General features: G+C 42.8%; 1 protein-coding gene across 1 annotated transcript in view; it reads right to left on the reverse strand.

Annotated features, from left to right (window-relative positions):
• Positions 1-8,221: 8,221 nt before the first annotated feature.
• rab40c (RAB40c, member RAS oncogene family) overlaps positions 8,222-18,007 on the reverse strand; it is a 48,960-nt gene continuing 39,174 nt past the window's right edge. The window contains exons 5-6 of the mRNA XM_067232411.1: positions 12,972-13,194; positions 8,222-11,907 (exon numbers count right to left, since the gene is read on the reverse strand). Coding sequence (XP_067088512.1) covers positions 11,633-11,907; positions 12,972-13,194 — 498 coding nt within the window. The 3' untranslated portion in view covers positions 8,222-11,632. The remainder of the gene's footprint in view (positions 11,908-12,971; positions 13,195-18,007) is intronic.

Raw genomic sequence — 18,007 nt, forward strand, 5'->3', positions numbered from 1 at the left:
CTTCTGCCGGTAAAGTCGTAGAATAATCTTCAAAGGGGGTTCTTTATTAATGAATGAATGCAATATGAGTAGGCTAAATGCCTGAAAATATCACGAGAAGGGACAACTTAAAAGGACGTTTAAATCATAGAGATTAGGTCAATTTTTACACCGGTCTGCCAAATGTATTCGTTTTGATTCAGCCTGTCAGCTGCCTCTTGCAGGGGAAATGAGAAGACATCATATTTCATTCTACACTTCACTGGTATTTTGAGTTGTAAATGAGCAGCAAAAAAAAAGATGCTTTTAAATCTATGTAATCTTTATAAATAATAAGTAGGCCCGATGCATTTTTATATTAAATATACAGACCCCTGTGCAACCGACGCAAGCAAGTACACCCTACAATTTCCCCAGAAATTGTATCCTCTCTAGTTCAAATTGTTTTCACACCCATCATAGTCAAGTTCATAGTTGACTATGATGTTAGTTTAGTTCATAATTTTTTAAAGAGCCGTTCGGGAGCCAAAAGAGCCGGCTCTTTTTGGTGAGCTGAGCCATACGAGCCGGCTCACGAAAAAGAGCCGGAATGCCCATCACTACTGTCATCCGACTGTCACGAACTGCCAAACCGGGGTCACGAAAGGTTTACTGCAGCTGGCGTTACTACGAACAAAAGCTTCGTAACTGAAAAGTTTTTACTTTTAGTTGACGATATTGAACGCAGACGTTAAGAAACTTGTCTTTACTCTAAATATATTCTCCGTTTTGAATTTGAAGCAGTAAATCTAACACATTAGGAATTCTCCCACAACATCCGTCCGCTCTGCTTTGACAAATATGTTTTCTCAGTCCACCATACATTAGACAAGCTAGTTAATTTTCGAGCACTTTCCATACAAGATACAGGCCATGTTAGAGTTGATATATATACATAATTGTGTGGGCAATGTAGAACAGCAGACAGATTTGAAATATGATCTTTGTTTTAAAGTTATTGCCATTCTAGTGACGAGTGCTTACAACGCTAACTACGACTGTCATCATACAGTACTGTAGCTGCCATAGAACTGCGAGAACTGGCTCTCGTTCGTTACCAACAAACAAATGCTGATATTGACAACAGAGGTTAAGGAACTTGTCTTTAATCAAAAGATCGTCTCCGTTTTCAATTTGAAGCAGTATCTAGCTTACTGTTGGAAATCTCCCATTGCATCCTCTCTCTAGCTTCTTCGGCTAAAGATGGACGACAATGACGATGCATGCATTATTCACGCCTACGGTGTTAATACAGTCTGTAAAAATACCACTTTGACACACTTGCAAGAAATGATCCGCTGGCTAGATGTAGCATGAGTTCTGCTTTTTTTGCAGCAGCATTCTGAGTTAGAGTAGCTAGCTTTTCCAGTTGCACAACAAAGTCACATAATGTGACGAGATTGAATTTTAAAAAACCAGGGACATCGACAACATCGGCAACCCTGCACTATGGATTATTATTTTGATGTCATCTTTAAATTAAGTGTCTGAACAGGACTGGTTGTGCAGGCACACATGATTAGTTTCTCCTTCATCTTGAACCTAAAACCTAGATTCTAGGTTAGAAATGTTGACAATGACCAACAGTTGCTACGTTACAAGAAACAAGGAACCAATCCGATTGGCCAACGCTCTTCACTGTTCCACTGTTCAAACTTTTTTCTGTTTAAGAGAGTCGGGGAGTCAGGTGGCTGAGCGGTGAGGGAGTCGGACTAGTAATCCGAAGGTTGCCAGTTCGATTCCCGGTCATGCCAACTGACGTTGTGTCCTTGGGCAAGGCACTTCACCCTACTTGCCTCGGGGGAATGTCCCTGTACTTACTGTAAGTCGCTCTGGATAAGAGCGTCTGCTAAATGACTAAATGTAAATGTAAATGTAAATAAGAAGTGTAAAAGTCTAACTAATACTAAGGGTTTAAAAATGTAAAAGGTTTAGAATGAAATAAAATATAAAATGTCTCTAACATAACGCTTTAACATTTATGAAATTAAATAAGACACCCTTTTCATCACTCTTTTTTCTCCTTTTTCAACCGTGAGAAAATATAGCAATGCATAACAATGACAGATATACTTTTAACACTGTCTCACCATTTTGGTTTCAAAGCAACACTTATTTTCACCTTCATACTGCTGACATACTTTTGTCTGCTATATTGATAACTGTTATGCAATATACTCTTCATCACTATATTTGCTCATTTTTCTAACTTCAAACTTTTTTCTTTTTCTCAATCTTTCATTCTTTAATACTTTTAACGCTTAAAAATGTATGAAAATCAATAAGATACTCTTTTCTTCACTGTTTTTTCTCCATTTTCAACAGTAAGAAAATATCGCAATGCATAACAATGACAGATATACTTTTAACACTTTTTCTCACCATTTTGTTTTTAAAGCACATACCTCTTTTAAAAAAATTGTAAAACCTTCACTATTCAAGCCATCAAAACAATCGTTTCAACTGCTTTCAGCAAACACACACATTTTCTTCAGGAAATTTACCTTTCTAGTTATTTATTTTTTTCCTCCCACTTTTTTCCGTCGCCTACTCCTTTCACACCGTTTAAGATAGAAACACCGTTCAAACTTCATTTGATAAAGTCTGAGCTGCTCTAGTGTGCTATTACTTTTCTCATTGATAACTTTTAAAGTTTTTAAGGTATTAAAGTTTAAAGTGCTAAAAAAAAACTAGAAAGGTACATTTCCTGAAGAAAATGTATGTGTTTGCTGAAAGCAGTCGAAACGATTGTTTTGATGGCTTGAATAGTGAACAAGGTTTTACAAAATGTTTAAAAAAGGTATGTGCTTTAAAAAATGTTATATCTGTCTTTGTTATGCATTGCGATAGTTTTTACAGATGAAAAAGGATGCAAAAACAACTGTAAAAAATGTGTTTATAGCTTAAAAACAGTGTGAAAGTATGTAAACAGTATTGTGAGAAAAAGTTCTGAGTTTTTTTATTACATCACAATAGAAAATGATTTCCCAGCCTTTCATATTTTAAAACTGAGTAGTGATAACAGTTAAAATTAGTGTTTTTAGCTTAAGTGTGTTCACACGATTTTGCTTTGAATAGTGATGAAGGTAAAAAATAAAATAAAAAAAAGGTTAAGAATATATTTTTCAACACAATGAGAATGCAGTAGGAAAGTGACATTGTTTAGCATTGTGGTACTTTCAAACTGTTCCTTTACTTAAATTGTGTAGTGAGGGGTGTTTTGCTCGCTGCTCGTTCATTCGGCATGCTACTGGAAGTATAAATGGGTTTGTAAACAGCTGGTCAGCTTGAACAGGTTGATGTTTGAACGGAATTTATTGCGTAAAAATGTTGGGTGCAGGAGGGATATGTTTGTGCAAAATAAACCTATAAATTGTTTAAGCATTTTTGGGCACATATCGTAAAAATCAATGTCATAGCACACAAGAGCATATCATACTTATCACAAGCTGTGTCCAGAAGACTGATATTTAAATGCATAATCAAACATTTTTATCTCTGTAGATATAATGAAAAAAACAATGTGCACTGAACTTACAATTTTAATAGTTTTTCATTGTATTTCATTGTTTCTGCAAGTTTAGTTATTGGTTGATATCATAGACTGTATGGGAGATATCTACAATCCATTGTTTCGGTAGCTGGAAAGATGTGATTTGATTGCTTTGGCCTGACGAGGTGTAGGGAGGGACGTTTGCTCGCTGCTCTTTCATTCGGCTTGGTACTGGAAGGCGTGCATGTCACGTCCGCTTCATTTAGTGCCCTAAATTAGATGAGGGGTTTAAAGCTGTAAACAGCTGGTCAACACATTGATTTTTGAATGGAGTAGGTAGCTTAAACATGTAGTGAGCAGCAAGGAAGTACATTTGTGACATTTAAACCTATTAATGTTTTAAGTGCTTTGTGCTGTCATATTGCATAAATAACAACAGTTACTAGTAGCTCTATCGATATCATAGCAGACAAAAGTATGTCAGCAGTATGAAGGTGAAAAAAGTGTTGCTTTGAAACCAGAATGGTGAGACAGTGTTAAAGGTATATCTGTCATTGTTATGCATTGCAATATTTTCTTACGGTTGACAAAGGAGTAAAAAGAGTGAAATGAAAAGGGTATCTTAATTTCATAAATGTTAAAGCGTTATGTTAGAGCTCAATGCTCTTAAGACAGTCACCCCCATTACTCTGTGCAACCCCTGTCAACACTGTGGAGTCCTTCCGCGATTGGGAACTGAACATCAGCTCCCACACCAAGAAAGCACAACAGAGGATGTACTTCCTACGACAGCTGAAGAAATTCAACCTGCCAAAGACAATGATGGTGCACTTCTACTTCCACGTCTGTTTGAAGTTTCTTGGCGAATAAAACCCATTCTGATTCTGAAAAGTATTAATAATTGAAAGATGTAAAAACAGAAATACAGTTTGAACAGTGGAACAGTTTTTCTAGCTCTTAAATGTAGTGATGAAGAGCGTTGACCAATCAGATTGGTTCCTTGTTTCTTGTAAAGTAGCAACGGTTGTCATTGTCAGCAAACCTAGAATCTAGGTTTCAGTATCAAGATGGAGGAGAAATTAATCATGTGTGCCTGCACACCCAGTCCTGTTCAGACACTGAATTTAAAGATGACATAAATATAATAATCCATGGTGCAGGTTTGCCGATGTTGTCGTTGTCCCTGGTGAGTTTTTTAAATACTTTTAAATTCAATCTCGTCACATTACGTGACTTTGTTGTGCAACTGGAAAAGCTACTCTAACTCTGATCAAATGCTGCTGCAAAAAGGCTGAACTATTGTGGGTAGTAGATAAGATCATGTTACATCTAGCCAGCGGATCATGTATGTCAAAGTGGTATTTGTACAGAACACCGTACTGTAGGCGTGAATAATTCATGCATGGTCCTCGTCGTCCATCTTTGGCCGAGGCGAAGCTAGAGAGAGGATTCAAAGGGAGATTTCCTACCGTAAGCTAGATCTACTGCTTCAAATTGAAAACGGAGACGATATTTTGATTACAGAGAAGTTCCTTAACCTCTGTTGTCAATATCGCCGATAAAAAGTAAATACTGTTACGAAAAGGTAATTGTGTTGTTCTCACATACTTTCTTAATTTCTATGTTGCATACTCAGACGTTTGTTAGATCTTCAGTTTTTGGAAGTAAGAATGCTGTTTTGTCAGGACTAGTGTTTTATCGATATTTTTGTACTCTTTTAGAACTCGGAAATATTGAGATCTAGTAAATAAGTATAACATACACATCTGTAGACATGAAGTGGCAGCTTCAGGCATTTTTAGCTATTAACATTTTGGCGGCTGCAGCAGCCATTTAGGTTTTGGCTGAGCTGGCTAGCCAGCCAATAACTTCATCAGCCAGCCATTATTCTCAAAACAAATGGCTTCGGGGTCTAGCTCACCAAGCCCCCTCCCTTCACTCCTTGGCTTGAAATAAAAGCCCTTGTGGATCTTGATGGTATTGCATTTCAGATTTGGTATCCCATTGGTAAGTCTACAGCATGGATGTTTCTATACAGTGACAATTTGTGAAGAATATACATTTTTCAATGGTTCGCAATGTTAGGAGGAATCCGCCATTGGTGCTCGCAGCTATATTCATTATTATTATTATACATCTGCCATGGGAGTCTATGGCAGTCCCTAGAACCACATGGTCAGAAGTTGTGAAATTTGGCACACTCTTTGGGACCTGTCCCCTCAGCACTTTCACCAAGTTTCATGTCTCCCATTCCAACCCTCTAGCGCCACCAATGGGTCAAAGTTGAAGGTGTGTTTACACACGTTACCTTTGAAGCATATGCCGCATTTTCCAAAATGAGGTATCATTGGATTCCCTGGATCAAGACAAGTCCATGTATGGACGTCATACCCAGTCATATAGATTCTCCGCCATTTTGAATGTTAACGTTAATGTTCGCTACACCTCCTACAATTCCTGACGAATCTTCTTCAAAATTGCCACAGATGATCTTCAGACCAAGCCTTACAAATGTTATCCCCTGGAGCTTTGATTTTCGCAACCGTTTGTTAGTTACAGCCAATCAAATTGATGTGGCTGAATTGATGTGGCCGCCATTTTGAATATAAAGTTTTTTCGCTACCTCTCCTATAAGGTTTGTCCAATCTTCACTAAATTTAGCACAGATCATCTTCAGACCAAGCCTCACAAAATACATCATGTGTTTTGATTATATAAACCTTTTGACTGGAACAGCCAATCAAAGTAGTCAACCAAGCCACCATAAAAGAAGTGAGGTCATATCTCAGCACCTCTTTACTGCATTGACACCAAATTTAGTATAAGGACTAGGGACCCTGTTCTAAAGAGGTCCAAAATAGGTCATGCCATTTCACCTGTAGGTGGCGCTGCAATAAGCAAAAATGTGGCACCATTTATCTTCAGATCAAGCCTCACAAACCTTTTCACATTCTGGTAAAGCTGATCAAAGTCGGCGATGAAGATCATATCTCAGGAAATATTTGCTGAATTGACAAAAAACTTGGTACAGGTGCTCAGGACCCTGTTTCAAAGAGGTCCACAAAAGGTTGTGTCATCTAACCTCTAGGGGGCGATCCCGTGTCTGACACATATTCAATTGTGATACCAGCTGAATTGATGTGGCCGCCATTTTGAATGAATGAATAAAACGTTTTTGGTGAATACCAAATATTCACCTAATTTGGCACAGATTATCTTCAGACCACAATCACCTTGACATGTCAAAATAGAACTGAATTACAGCTGTTTAAACTTGGGACAAATCTGACAACCGCTTGCCACAGGAAAAATTCCTTATATTTTTACGCAGTCACTGAAATCTGATTTCCAGCACTGAGAATAGCTCAGTGTCCTGGCAATGTCAACGTCAGAGGTTCAAATCCAGCCAAAGCTGACAAGCTTGTCATGTCTCTGATTCTCTGCTTAGCGAGACTATAAGCCACTGCAAAGGAAGCCAGGTACACCGCAGTGACTAGATGTCGAAAGTTTCTTCTGGTTTGTCTGACCTGCTTGGCCACCACATATTATATTTTCAGTTAACTTTGTGATGTTTATGGATCAACAACATTATCAATGAAAAATGTATTGATGCAAATCCCTGCTATCCCTGGGATCTGCGACGGTGACCCCTTCATCCTCTGCCAGGAACCTTGGGGTTACCATGGACGACGAGCTCTCCCTCACGGCCCACATTGCTGCGGTCTCCCGGTCGTGTAGATTCACCCTCTACAACATCCGGAAGATCAGGAGATACCTGTCTGAGCACTCCACCCAGCTGCTAGTCCAAGCACTCGTCCTCTCCAAGTTGGACTATTGCAACTCGCTGCTCGCTGGTCTCCCAGCATGTGCAACCCGCCCTCTTCAGAGGATTCAGAACGCGGCGGCCCGCCTGGTCTACAATCTACCCAGACGCTCCCATGTTACCCCGCTCCTCATCTCTCTCCACTGGCTACCTATCATGGCCCGTATCAGATTCAAGACCCTGGTATTGACCTTCCGAGCAGTGAACGGGACTGCACCCGTCTACATCAAGTCTCTCCTGCAGCCTTACACCCCCACCCGTCACCTAAGGTCTTCTTCAGACAACCGCCTGGTGGTCCCACCGCTCAAGACCGCCCGGTCCCAACACAAGCTCTTCTCCTGTCTGGCCCCCCAGTGGTGGAATCAACTCCCCACCTCCATCAGAGACACTGACTGTCTCTCCACCTTCAAGAAAAGGCTCAAGACGCACTTGTTCCGGGAGTACAACGGTACTTAGGAACGGTTCGCTTGACCCGATGTTAGTTTCCTCAAGGATCACAATGACTCTTGCTTAGAGACTTGTTGCTCTTGTGGTTAGTGGTAACTGATAAAACAATATATCACAGCGAGAATTTTTTTTTTTATTACTGTTGCTTGCTTTTTTCCACAGGTACACTTGCACTTATAGCTGTTCATGTTGTTTAATTGTAACTTGTTTAACTACATGCTCTTATGGTTCTTCCCTTTGGCACTTACTTTGGTTGTTCACAATGTGTGCTTCATGTTTTGGCTACTCGCGATGTTTTTTGGCTATCTTGTTGTTATGATCAGTGACCTATGCACTTTGTAAAGCTCTCTCTTGGAAGTCGCTTTGGATAAAAGCGTCTGCTAAATGAATAAATGTAATGTAAATGTAAATATTAAGTAAACAATACATTTGAGTTGATGACATCGTTAACACTTTTATTTTGAAAAGGACTTTCATACCGTAGCCTAGAAACTGTACAATCAATAATTTAAAAACAAATGTTCATCTTATTTTCAGAACACATGCTTACTCCTCAATTAAGTTACTCAGCAGCATCAACCAAAGGAAAAATAGTGTTTACACCATCACATTTGCTTATAACACTTGTCCCTTATACAACTGAAAAGTTCTGTGGCCAGCCCGAAGGAGCCCTGACATAACATTGAGGTCACATAGCACATTCTTCAATCTGCATTAAATAAAAAATGTAATCCATAAAAGTCCCTTCGGGAAACAAAGCAATGTCAGACAGTATAATAAGTTCAACATCAAGAAAGGTGCTTTGGAAAAAAAACACGATAAATTATAAAAGTTTTAAATTAAAAGAAAAAATTGTTAAAAAAAGGTAGATCCAGAAGGCGTGTACTACACCTTATGATGTGCAACACCACAAATGGCACCTTCACCACCCCCTCCGCTTCACAGACTAAAATGGCTGACTGGGTGGCTCCCATCCAGGCAAAAGACAACACAACAACCTTTCCTATTAACACAGAAAAGTAGGCTTCTGGAGAGCAAAAGCTTATTTCAAAGGAAAAATAAGTGTCAGGCATTGTGAAAGTTATTTTCAGTTCATTCACACATTACAATACTGGAGGCAGTCAAGCAATCAAATGAGCACAAGCAGGCCAGTTGGCTATATATAATAGCCCCTTAAGACAAGTAAGAAAGTTAACTAAAATACAAGTTAAAACTAGTTCATCATCACACACGTACAGTATAGCGGGAAAGGGGTACACTTGCAGCCCTTGTAAGAGATAAAACAAAATGGCCTTTGTGTCAGAATCACCACTCGGCCTTATGGACCAGATTATACAGGTTAAGATCCCCACCAACATAAGATTCAAAGTCACAAAGTGTAATCAGACATTGAAATCAATGGTTGGTAAATGGAAACGTGTTTCCTGGAGCCTGCAGGCTTCATTGGGTGATTCTGGAGTTTGAGGCAAGGGCCACTCCCTGAGATAACAGAGTGGGGGTTAACCTAGCAGAAGCCCAGGGTTCAGGCCCAACACAACACTCTGGACAATCTGTGGTTTACTGAACGGGGTATGACGTCACAGGGCACATGGGTTGGGGTGGAGGTAGGAATCAAGAGAAGGAAGACGGGAAGGAGTAAACAACAAAGGACGAAGAAAAAAACACAAATATATTAGAGGACCGGCGGTTCCTCTGGTTGATGGAGGGGGAAACGAGCAGTCTGAGTGATCCAGTAGACAAATGCAGGATGGCGAGAAAGTAGCAGAAGGCTAGTTCGCTGATGCTGGAACAGAGGGGGAGGGAAGAGTGAGAGGGGGAGGGAAGAGTGAGAAAGAGAAGGGGGGAGTGGGTCTGACTGTATAAAAAAAAGAAGAAAAAAAAGTAACTCCAGAGATCTATGAGAGAAACAAAAAAAAATATTATTCAGGAGCAATTAATAATGGGACAGTAGGGGAGTCAGTGCACAGATCTGAAGCAGAGGAGGAAAGAGAAAGAGTGCATAGGGAGAACAAAGTGACAAGGATGGAACGGAGGAGGGAAGAGGGGGAGGAAACCAGAGGTGAAGAAGGAAGGAGCAAAATGGATGGAGCAGAATAAGATGTAAAAGACTGTGCTTTGTTTATGCTAAATAGTACCTCAACATACCCTTCACTTGGGCACTCTCTCATTCCATATCACTGAAACAGAGCCGGTGCCATGGTTTAGTCAAAGTTGAAGAAGCAGCCTCAAATATGACTTAGTAAAATAAAAAAAACTTCCTCCACATGCTGTATATCTAACACTGGGTACATGTTTTGACCAGAGAGAAAGAACTAAAGAACAAACATTTGGAAATCTCATTAACTGTGAGGGATAATAAAAGCAAACCAAGAAAATTGTTTGGGGGATACTCAGAACTAAAAACTAGACATGGCAATAGGAAACAAATAGGAATCCATGTTTACCCTCTAATTGTAAATCCAAACGATTTGCATTGTTGTGGTTGTCCATTGGCCAGGTTTGGCACAAGGAGGATATAGCCTGCAGTGATGTGGATATAGCTCATGTAGGACTTGTGTATGTAAAGGTCTCTGAGGCTGTGGTGGTCCTAAGACATCCTGGGGAAAGAGCATTCTTGAGGGGTGGGATTCAACAACACATGTATGGCAGAGTGTAACAAGCAGGAACTGTGAGACATGAAATGTGAAATTCATCAAGTGCTCTGAGCAGGATTTCCCCAGAACGACATCCAGAGGAACGAGAGGAGGAAGAAGGAGAGAGAAAGAGAGGGAAGCAAGAGGGGAAGAAACAAAGTCAAATGAATCTCTGTCTGTGCCCAAATGCCTCCCTTTGGTGGCTGTGGGGAACGTGATGCGAATGGAAAGCTGTCTTGAACCCGTCTCTTACTACATCTCCCAGAGGCCTTCAGTCCAATACAGAAACTTACAGATGATTCCCCAGTGGTAGGTCTAAGAAGGTGTGAGAGAGCTCAAGCCCCATACAATACAAGCCAGGATGGATTCCTACAGACTTGGAGTGAAAGGTGCTTGCTACTGAATCTACCAATTGGTCGAGTCAGAACACAGGGACACAGCCCATTAGACTCTGGGGGTCATGCCAAAGAGCCCTTATTTTGAAAAGCGCAATGGTTAGTGGAGTGGGCACCAGATGGTGCTAATGGACGTCTTCACAAGGGTTGTTATGCCATTAGTTCTATCATTGATATTATAGGTAGTGATTGTTGAATAATCAACAGTGTTACACAGGGGTTACACAATGCAACTAGCAACACAGGAAGAAGGGAAGACTTTGGAACTTGAATAAACGACAGTGGATGAGCAGAAAAAAAGCAAAACTTTTTTTTACATCCTGACCCAACCGATTCCGTTTCTAAACTCACATAAAAAATACAGGACGATGTCAAGAGCTCCAGAAAGGACTCATAGATACACAGTGATGTACAGAGTGTCTGGTAAAGTTACATTCAAATTTAACTGAGAATGACACAGTGTTTTGATGCATTGGTTACATTTCTTTACAGGCAGGCAGCATGTGTCTTTCATTATATATATATTTTAATATATCTTGTTATTGTGTGTGTATGTGTAAGGGGGGGAGGGGGCTCTTTTTCAGGGTTCACAAGAAGGTCCATCGTTCAAAAAGTCTCCACATTTTCAAAGTTTTCCTAATGGTTGGGGGCGGGGTGGTGGGTTGGATCGGAGTAGATGGGGGGTCTTCAGGTAGGGTGGGGTTCCATTCTACTGGGAAGAGTGGCAGGGTGGGCAGCTGTTCCCAAGAGGCCCAATTCATCTCTGACTAAACGTGACATGCATCCCCATACACCACCATCCCCTCCTCCCCCAGGGCTAAGACTATGAAATCTTGCAGTTGCTGCGTGTGCAGTTCTGGGGCGGGCTCTGGGGCGGTCGGATGGACTTGGAACGCTTCAGACTGTTGCCCTTGGAGCCACCAGCTGCGCTGGCCAGGGAGTAGGAGCGTCCGTGCATCATGACGGCGTTCATGCCATTGGCCATAGAGAAGGACTTGAGGTGGGACTTGATGGCCACGGGCAGCGGCAGCTTGTCGATGAGGTGGACGGGCGTGCAGGACACGATCGCCCGGCAACACAGATCCTGCAGGCTGAACACTAAGGATGGGGAGAGAGAGAGAGTGGGAGAGGGAGATGAGGATTAGCCATGAAAGAGTTGCTACAAAATGCTACAGAACATCGCACCACATCCTATGAGTTAGAACCCAACACTTGACCAGGCCCCGGGAGTCTAATATTATTTTAATGTTGGTCGTCTTTCATCTAATAAATCACTAATTTCACAGGAAACGTAGCAGTTTGTTTACCATACATTTCCAATCATAGTAAAGAGGAACAGGGAAGGATAGAAAGAGGTGTTTATAAACACTCTAGACCCGGAAATTTATGACGAATGGAACTCCAACAAGACTTAGAAATCCAACTTGACCAGTCAACAATCACAGCTTTGAACAAGCATCTGGGGAAACCGGTGCTAATTCTGTCAAGTCCACTAAATACGATAAATGTTGGTTAAAAGCATTATCCTTCCCCTCACACCAGAGGGGAACGGTCCATGCACTTTCTTGGCAAATTTTAAGTGATTTACTCACTTAAGCAAGCCTGGAATTAATTTGCTCAGGGCAAGCTGGGACATAGATAATGCAAGCAACTCTCCATCTGCCTCTCTTTTTCTTTCCCATTATAGATGGTTTGAACAAAGAAGTGATGATGGAGTAGGAGGAGAGCGGAGAATGAGCTGAACGCCGTCTGGACACCGTGGCTGCCATCTTGAAAGATGGCGGTGGTGTATTACTGCCTATTGGCGTGCTTTGGATCTTGCTGGCGGAATGGGCAGCATCACAAGAGAGGCAGCTGGTGCACTTGAGACACAGCTCCCAAACCCTCTTCCCTCAAAACAGGACAAGCCATTAAGGTTTGGAGAAGGGGGTGGGGGGGACCAGAGGGCAAAGGAGGAAAGGAAAGGTGATTGATGGATGAAAGAGCGGGAGGGAGGAGGAGAGGGCCAGGAGAAAGCAGGATGGAGTGTTTCAGCGGAAGACACTGCAGAGCCAAAAGGCAGAGAAGAGCAGCTGTGTGGACAAAGTCTTTAGCATAGACGACTTTGCCTCCATGCACACATACACAGAGACACAAACAGATTATTCTGCAGCCATCCACACCTCGGTTGGGCTTCCAGAACTTTTCCATGCCGTGCCTCATGAGCACGATGCGTGACAGCTCCGTGAACGACTCAATGACGTTGAAGTTGCACAGGGGGCTGACCTCGAAGAAGGTCATGCCGTTCTTTTCGGCGTACGCCCTTGCCTGCTCGGTGGGCACCTGCCGTTTGAACGCCAGATGGAGCCGGTTGCCCACTAGGATCCTGGGTACGCCTGGTGCATGCTGGGAAATAGGGGGAGATTCTAAGATTAAGGTTTAAAAAATGTTATGGTTTTGTTACTTGTCCAGAGCACATACAGTGCTCAGCGTAAATGAGTACACCCCCTTTGAAAAGAAACATTTTAAATAATATCTCAATGAATACTAAAACAATTGTCCAAAATGTTGACAAGACTAAGTTTAATATAACATCTGTTTCACTTATAACTTGAAAGTAAAGCAAAACCGAGTTTACCTTGTCATAGTTGAATAACGACAGTTTGGTGGGTAAAATTGACATACAGTGAACCTCAACGTCCATTGACAACCTCCTATGCCGTCACAAAGTTGGCTCCACCTTTTTTGGCTCTGGTCTGTACCTTTGTCACGCCCCAAAATGTACATACAGACCAGCCCACTGGTGTTCTGGCACAGGAACATAAATGGAGGTTGCGTAGATCTCAGACACTAGTTTAGCTGCGCACTGCTTTGTGTACTTCCACGGGAATTACAAAGAAGAAAGTTTGGAAGTTTTTTAAGGATATTGAAAATGGACCAAGGTCGTAATTGCAGTGTACAGGGTGTACAGGGAATGCTGACACTTTTCATAATCTTCCCAAGGAAGATTATGCCAACGGGCATGGCTGATGTTTGTCTATGAGATGATCCCTGTGAAGTTCGACACTCAATTATTCATTTGCACGAACCATTTCACCAAAGACGGTTTTAAAAACCTTGGACAATTTAAAGAAGGATTTGCTAAGAAGCTGTTGCTGAAAAGAGGTACTGTTGACCGTATGCTCATCACAACAGCAAGCTGTAAGTATGATTTTGTCGCTAACAGTTATTAGCAATGCTAACGTCTCCTGTATCTAGCATAGGTAGAATGTGTGATGATTTAGTTTATTGGCAATGGGGCTAACGTTATTTCATTTTCATGACTGTGTTTCATTAGAATAAATAACCTGTGTTGTCATGTAAATCTACAATTCACGATGCATGTTTGGCTATGTTGCGTCTTTGCTCCGCAGCTTCGCTCGTTGTAAACCAACCAATCAGTGTGCAGCTCATCTAAGTATTCATGAGCATACCATAAAAGGGAGAAAACCTCTCGTTTGATTCTAGGGCTATTTAACAGGGTTGCATTAGGGCGCATAGAACAGCGCCCGGGCCATTTTCTGAATCAGAATCAGAATTCGGTTTATTTGCCATGTATGTTATACAAACACGTAATTTACTGTGCCAGGGAGGTGCAAACACTAAACATATACGAATCTTAAATTAAGTAAAGGTACAGAAGTTTAACTATTCCTAAGAACTAAACAATCTAAGAATAAAACAATTTAAATATAAAATAAAATATATATAAAACTAAGAATAAGAATAAGAATGAGCAGCATGAGTGGTCAACATAGTGCAATAAGATACTGGGTTAAATAATGAATGAATGTCAATGGGAGTCCTTGGCCTTGTTGAAGAGGCCAGTAGCAGATGGAAAGAAACTGTTCTTATGGCGTTAGGTTTTGGTCCTGGACCGCAGCCTTCTACTGGAGGGGAGTAGCTGGAACAGGGAGTGGCCAGGGTGGGAGGGGTCGGCCACAATCTTCCTCGCTCGCCTCAGTGTCCTCGAGGTGTGCATGTCTTCGAGGGTAGGCAGCTTGCAGCCGATCACCTTCTCAGCAGTGCGGATGATACGCTGCAGTCTGCTCTGGTCCTTGGCAGTGGCAGCAGCGTACCAGATGGTGATGGAAGAGGTGAGGATGGACTCAATGATGGCTGTGTAGAAGTGCACCATCATTGTCTTTGGCAGGTTGAATTTCTTCAGCTGCCGTAGGAAGTACATCCTCTGTTGTGCTTTCTTGGTGAGGGAGCTGATTTTCAGTTCCCACTTGAGGTCCTGGGAGAGGATGGTGCCCAGGAAGCGGAAAGACTCCACAGTGTTGACTGGGGAGTCGCACCGGGTGATGGGGGTGAGTGGGGCTGTATTCTTCCTGAAGTCCACAACCATCTCCACTGTCTTAAGAGCATTGAGCTCTAAGTTGTTCTGGCTGCACCAAGTCACCAGGTTGTCAGCTTCCCACCTATAATCAGACTTGTCCCTGTCACAGATGAGCCCAATGAGGGTGGTGTCGTCCGCAAACTTCAGAAGTTTGACAGTCGGATGACTGGGGGTGCAACTGTTGGTGTACAGGGAGAAGAGCAGAGGGGAAAGGACACAGCCCTGAGGAGATCCGGTGCTGATGGAGATCCGTTGCTGATGGACCGGGAGTCAGAGACTTGTGTTCCCAGCTTAACGCACTGCTTCCTGTCAGACAGGAAGTCTGTGATCCACCTGCAGGTGGAGTCGAGCACGTTCGGCTGGGAGAGCTTGTCCTGAAGCAGGGCGGGGATGATGGTGTTGAAGGCAGAGCTGAAATCCACAAACAGGATCCTGGCGTAGGATGTTGGGGAGTCCAGGTGCTGTAGGGTGAAGTGGAGGGCCATGTTAACGGCGTCATCCACCGACCTGTTGGCTCTGTAGGCAAACTGCAGTGGGTCCAGGAAAGGGTCGGTGATGGATTTGAGGTGTGCCAGCACAAGGTGCTCAAAAGACTTCATAACCACAGAGGTCAGGGCGACGGGTCTGTAGTCATTGAGTCCTGTTGGCCTTGGCTTTTTGGGCACAGGGATGATGGTGGAGGACTTGAAACAGGCTGGCACATGGAATGTCTCCAGGGAGGTGTTAAAGATGTTGGTAAACACCGGAGACAGCTGGTCAGCGGAGTGCTTGAGGGTGGCAGGAGAGACAGAGTACGGCCCAGCTGCTTTGCGGGGGTTTTGCCTCTTGAAAAGTCTGTTAACTTCACTCCTGAATGGAGAGTTGTCACTGTAGAGGGGGGGAGGGGGAGGCCTCTTGGGTTGGAGGGGGTAGATCAGGACAGTCCAATTGTCTTTCAAATCTACAGTAGAACTCGTTCAAGTCGTTGGCCAGGCGGGAGTCGTTAGTGGAGTGGGGGGCTCTGGGCTTGTAGTTGGTAATCTGCCTGAGCCCTCTCCAGACAGAAGCAGAGCCGTTAGCAGAGAACTGGTGCTTCAGTCTCTCTGAGTACAGTCGTTTAGCCTCTCTCACCGCCTTGCTAAACCTGTTCTTTGACTCCTTGAATCTGTCTCTATCCCCACTCCTAAATGCTTCCTCCTTCTCTGACCTCAACCTTCTGAGCTCTGCTGAGAACCAGGGCTTGTCGTTGTTGAAGTTCACCCTGGTGCGTGTTGGAATACAGCAGTCCTCACAGAAGCTGATGTATGATGTCACAGCCTCTGTGAGTTCATCCAGACCATTGGTAGCAGTCGTGAACATATCCCAGTCAGTACAGTCGAAGCACGCCCGCAGATCCTCCATAGCCTCACTGGTCCACTGTTTTGATGTCCTCACAACAGGTTTACAGAGCTTTAATTTCTGCCTGTATGCAGGAATCAGATGTACCATGGCATGGTCAGAGTGACCCAGTGCTGCACGAGGGACGGCGTGGTAGGCTCTACTGACTGTAGTGTAGCAGTGATCCAGAGTGTTCTCTTCTCTGGTTGGGCATTTGATGAATTGTCTGTATTTAGGGAGTTCGTGGCTGAGATTACCTTTGTTAAAGTCGCTGAGTACGATAACAAGGGAACCTGGGTTTGCTCGCTCCAAACTCAGAATCTGGTCGGCGAGCATGCGTTGGGCCTCTTTAACCTGTGGACCCGGCGCCATGTAGACTCCGACCAAAATGAGTGACGCAAATTCTCTTGGCGAGTAAAAAGGTTTGAAGTTTATAAAAAATTATTCCAGATCCGGAGAACAATGTTGCAGAATCACTGTCACATCTACACACCAGCCACTGTTGATGTAGAAACAAATACCACCGCCTTTGGTTTTGCCGGAGAGTGCAGTGTCCCGGTCAGCTCTCACAAGTTGAAAGCCTGCCATATGTAATGCGGTGTCCGGGATCAAATCGCACAGCCATATCTCCGTGAAGCACAAAACCGAAGATGAAAGAAAGTCTCTGTTTTTCACCATCAGTAGCTTAAGTTCGTCCATTTTATTGCACAGTGAACGTACGTTGGAGAGGAAAAAACTTGGAAGCACTGTTCGGATTCCACATCTGCATAGCCGAACTAGCGCTCCCGCTCGCTTTCCCCTTCTTCTGCGTTTCACTGCATGGGCAAAGCCTAGCGCGGCACTGGCTAGAATTCCCACTAAATCTGCCACTGGAAGGGAAATAACTCCACAGGAGTTGTAGTCCTGATGTTTAGAAGTACTTCTCTTGTTAGAGAACAACAGAAATCTTGGCAGAACACTGAATTAACAGACAAAACAAGACAATACAGAGCGCACCTAGCAACCGAGGCAGCCATCATCGGCGCCATCTTGGATCAGCCCTTCTCTGACCAACCAATGTTACATACCCTATTTGGAGACCTTAAGGAACCAACCAATTAGATACCAGGACCAACCAATGTTACATACCCTATTCGGAGACCTTAAGGAACAGTGTGAAATACCCTATAAAATCAGTCAATGACCCCTTTAATAATATAATTTAGGATACAAATGTTTTTTAGTTTAACTCAAATTAGGGTGATGCAAAAATGAGTACATCCCACCGAAAGTGTTTGGAGCAAAGCAACATTTTAGCAACATTTAATTTAACAGGAATTCTACAACAGGTGAGTCCAATTATTCATTACACAGGTGTCCAGCAGACAGTTGACTATAAAAGGGTGTTGGGCTACTTCCCATTTCATGCTATCAGCAATGGCACCGCATGGAAGAGAAATGTCACAAGACCTGAGAAAGAAAATAATTTCTCTACACCAGAAA

Source organism: Osmerus mordax, chromosome 3, assembly GCF_038355195.1.
Source record: "Osmerus mordax isolate fOsmMor3 chromosome 3, fOsmMor3.pri, whole genome shotgun sequence".
Taxonomy (NCBI): Eukaryota; Metazoa; Chordata; class Actinopteri; order Osmeriformes; family Osmeridae; genus Osmerus; species Osmerus mordax.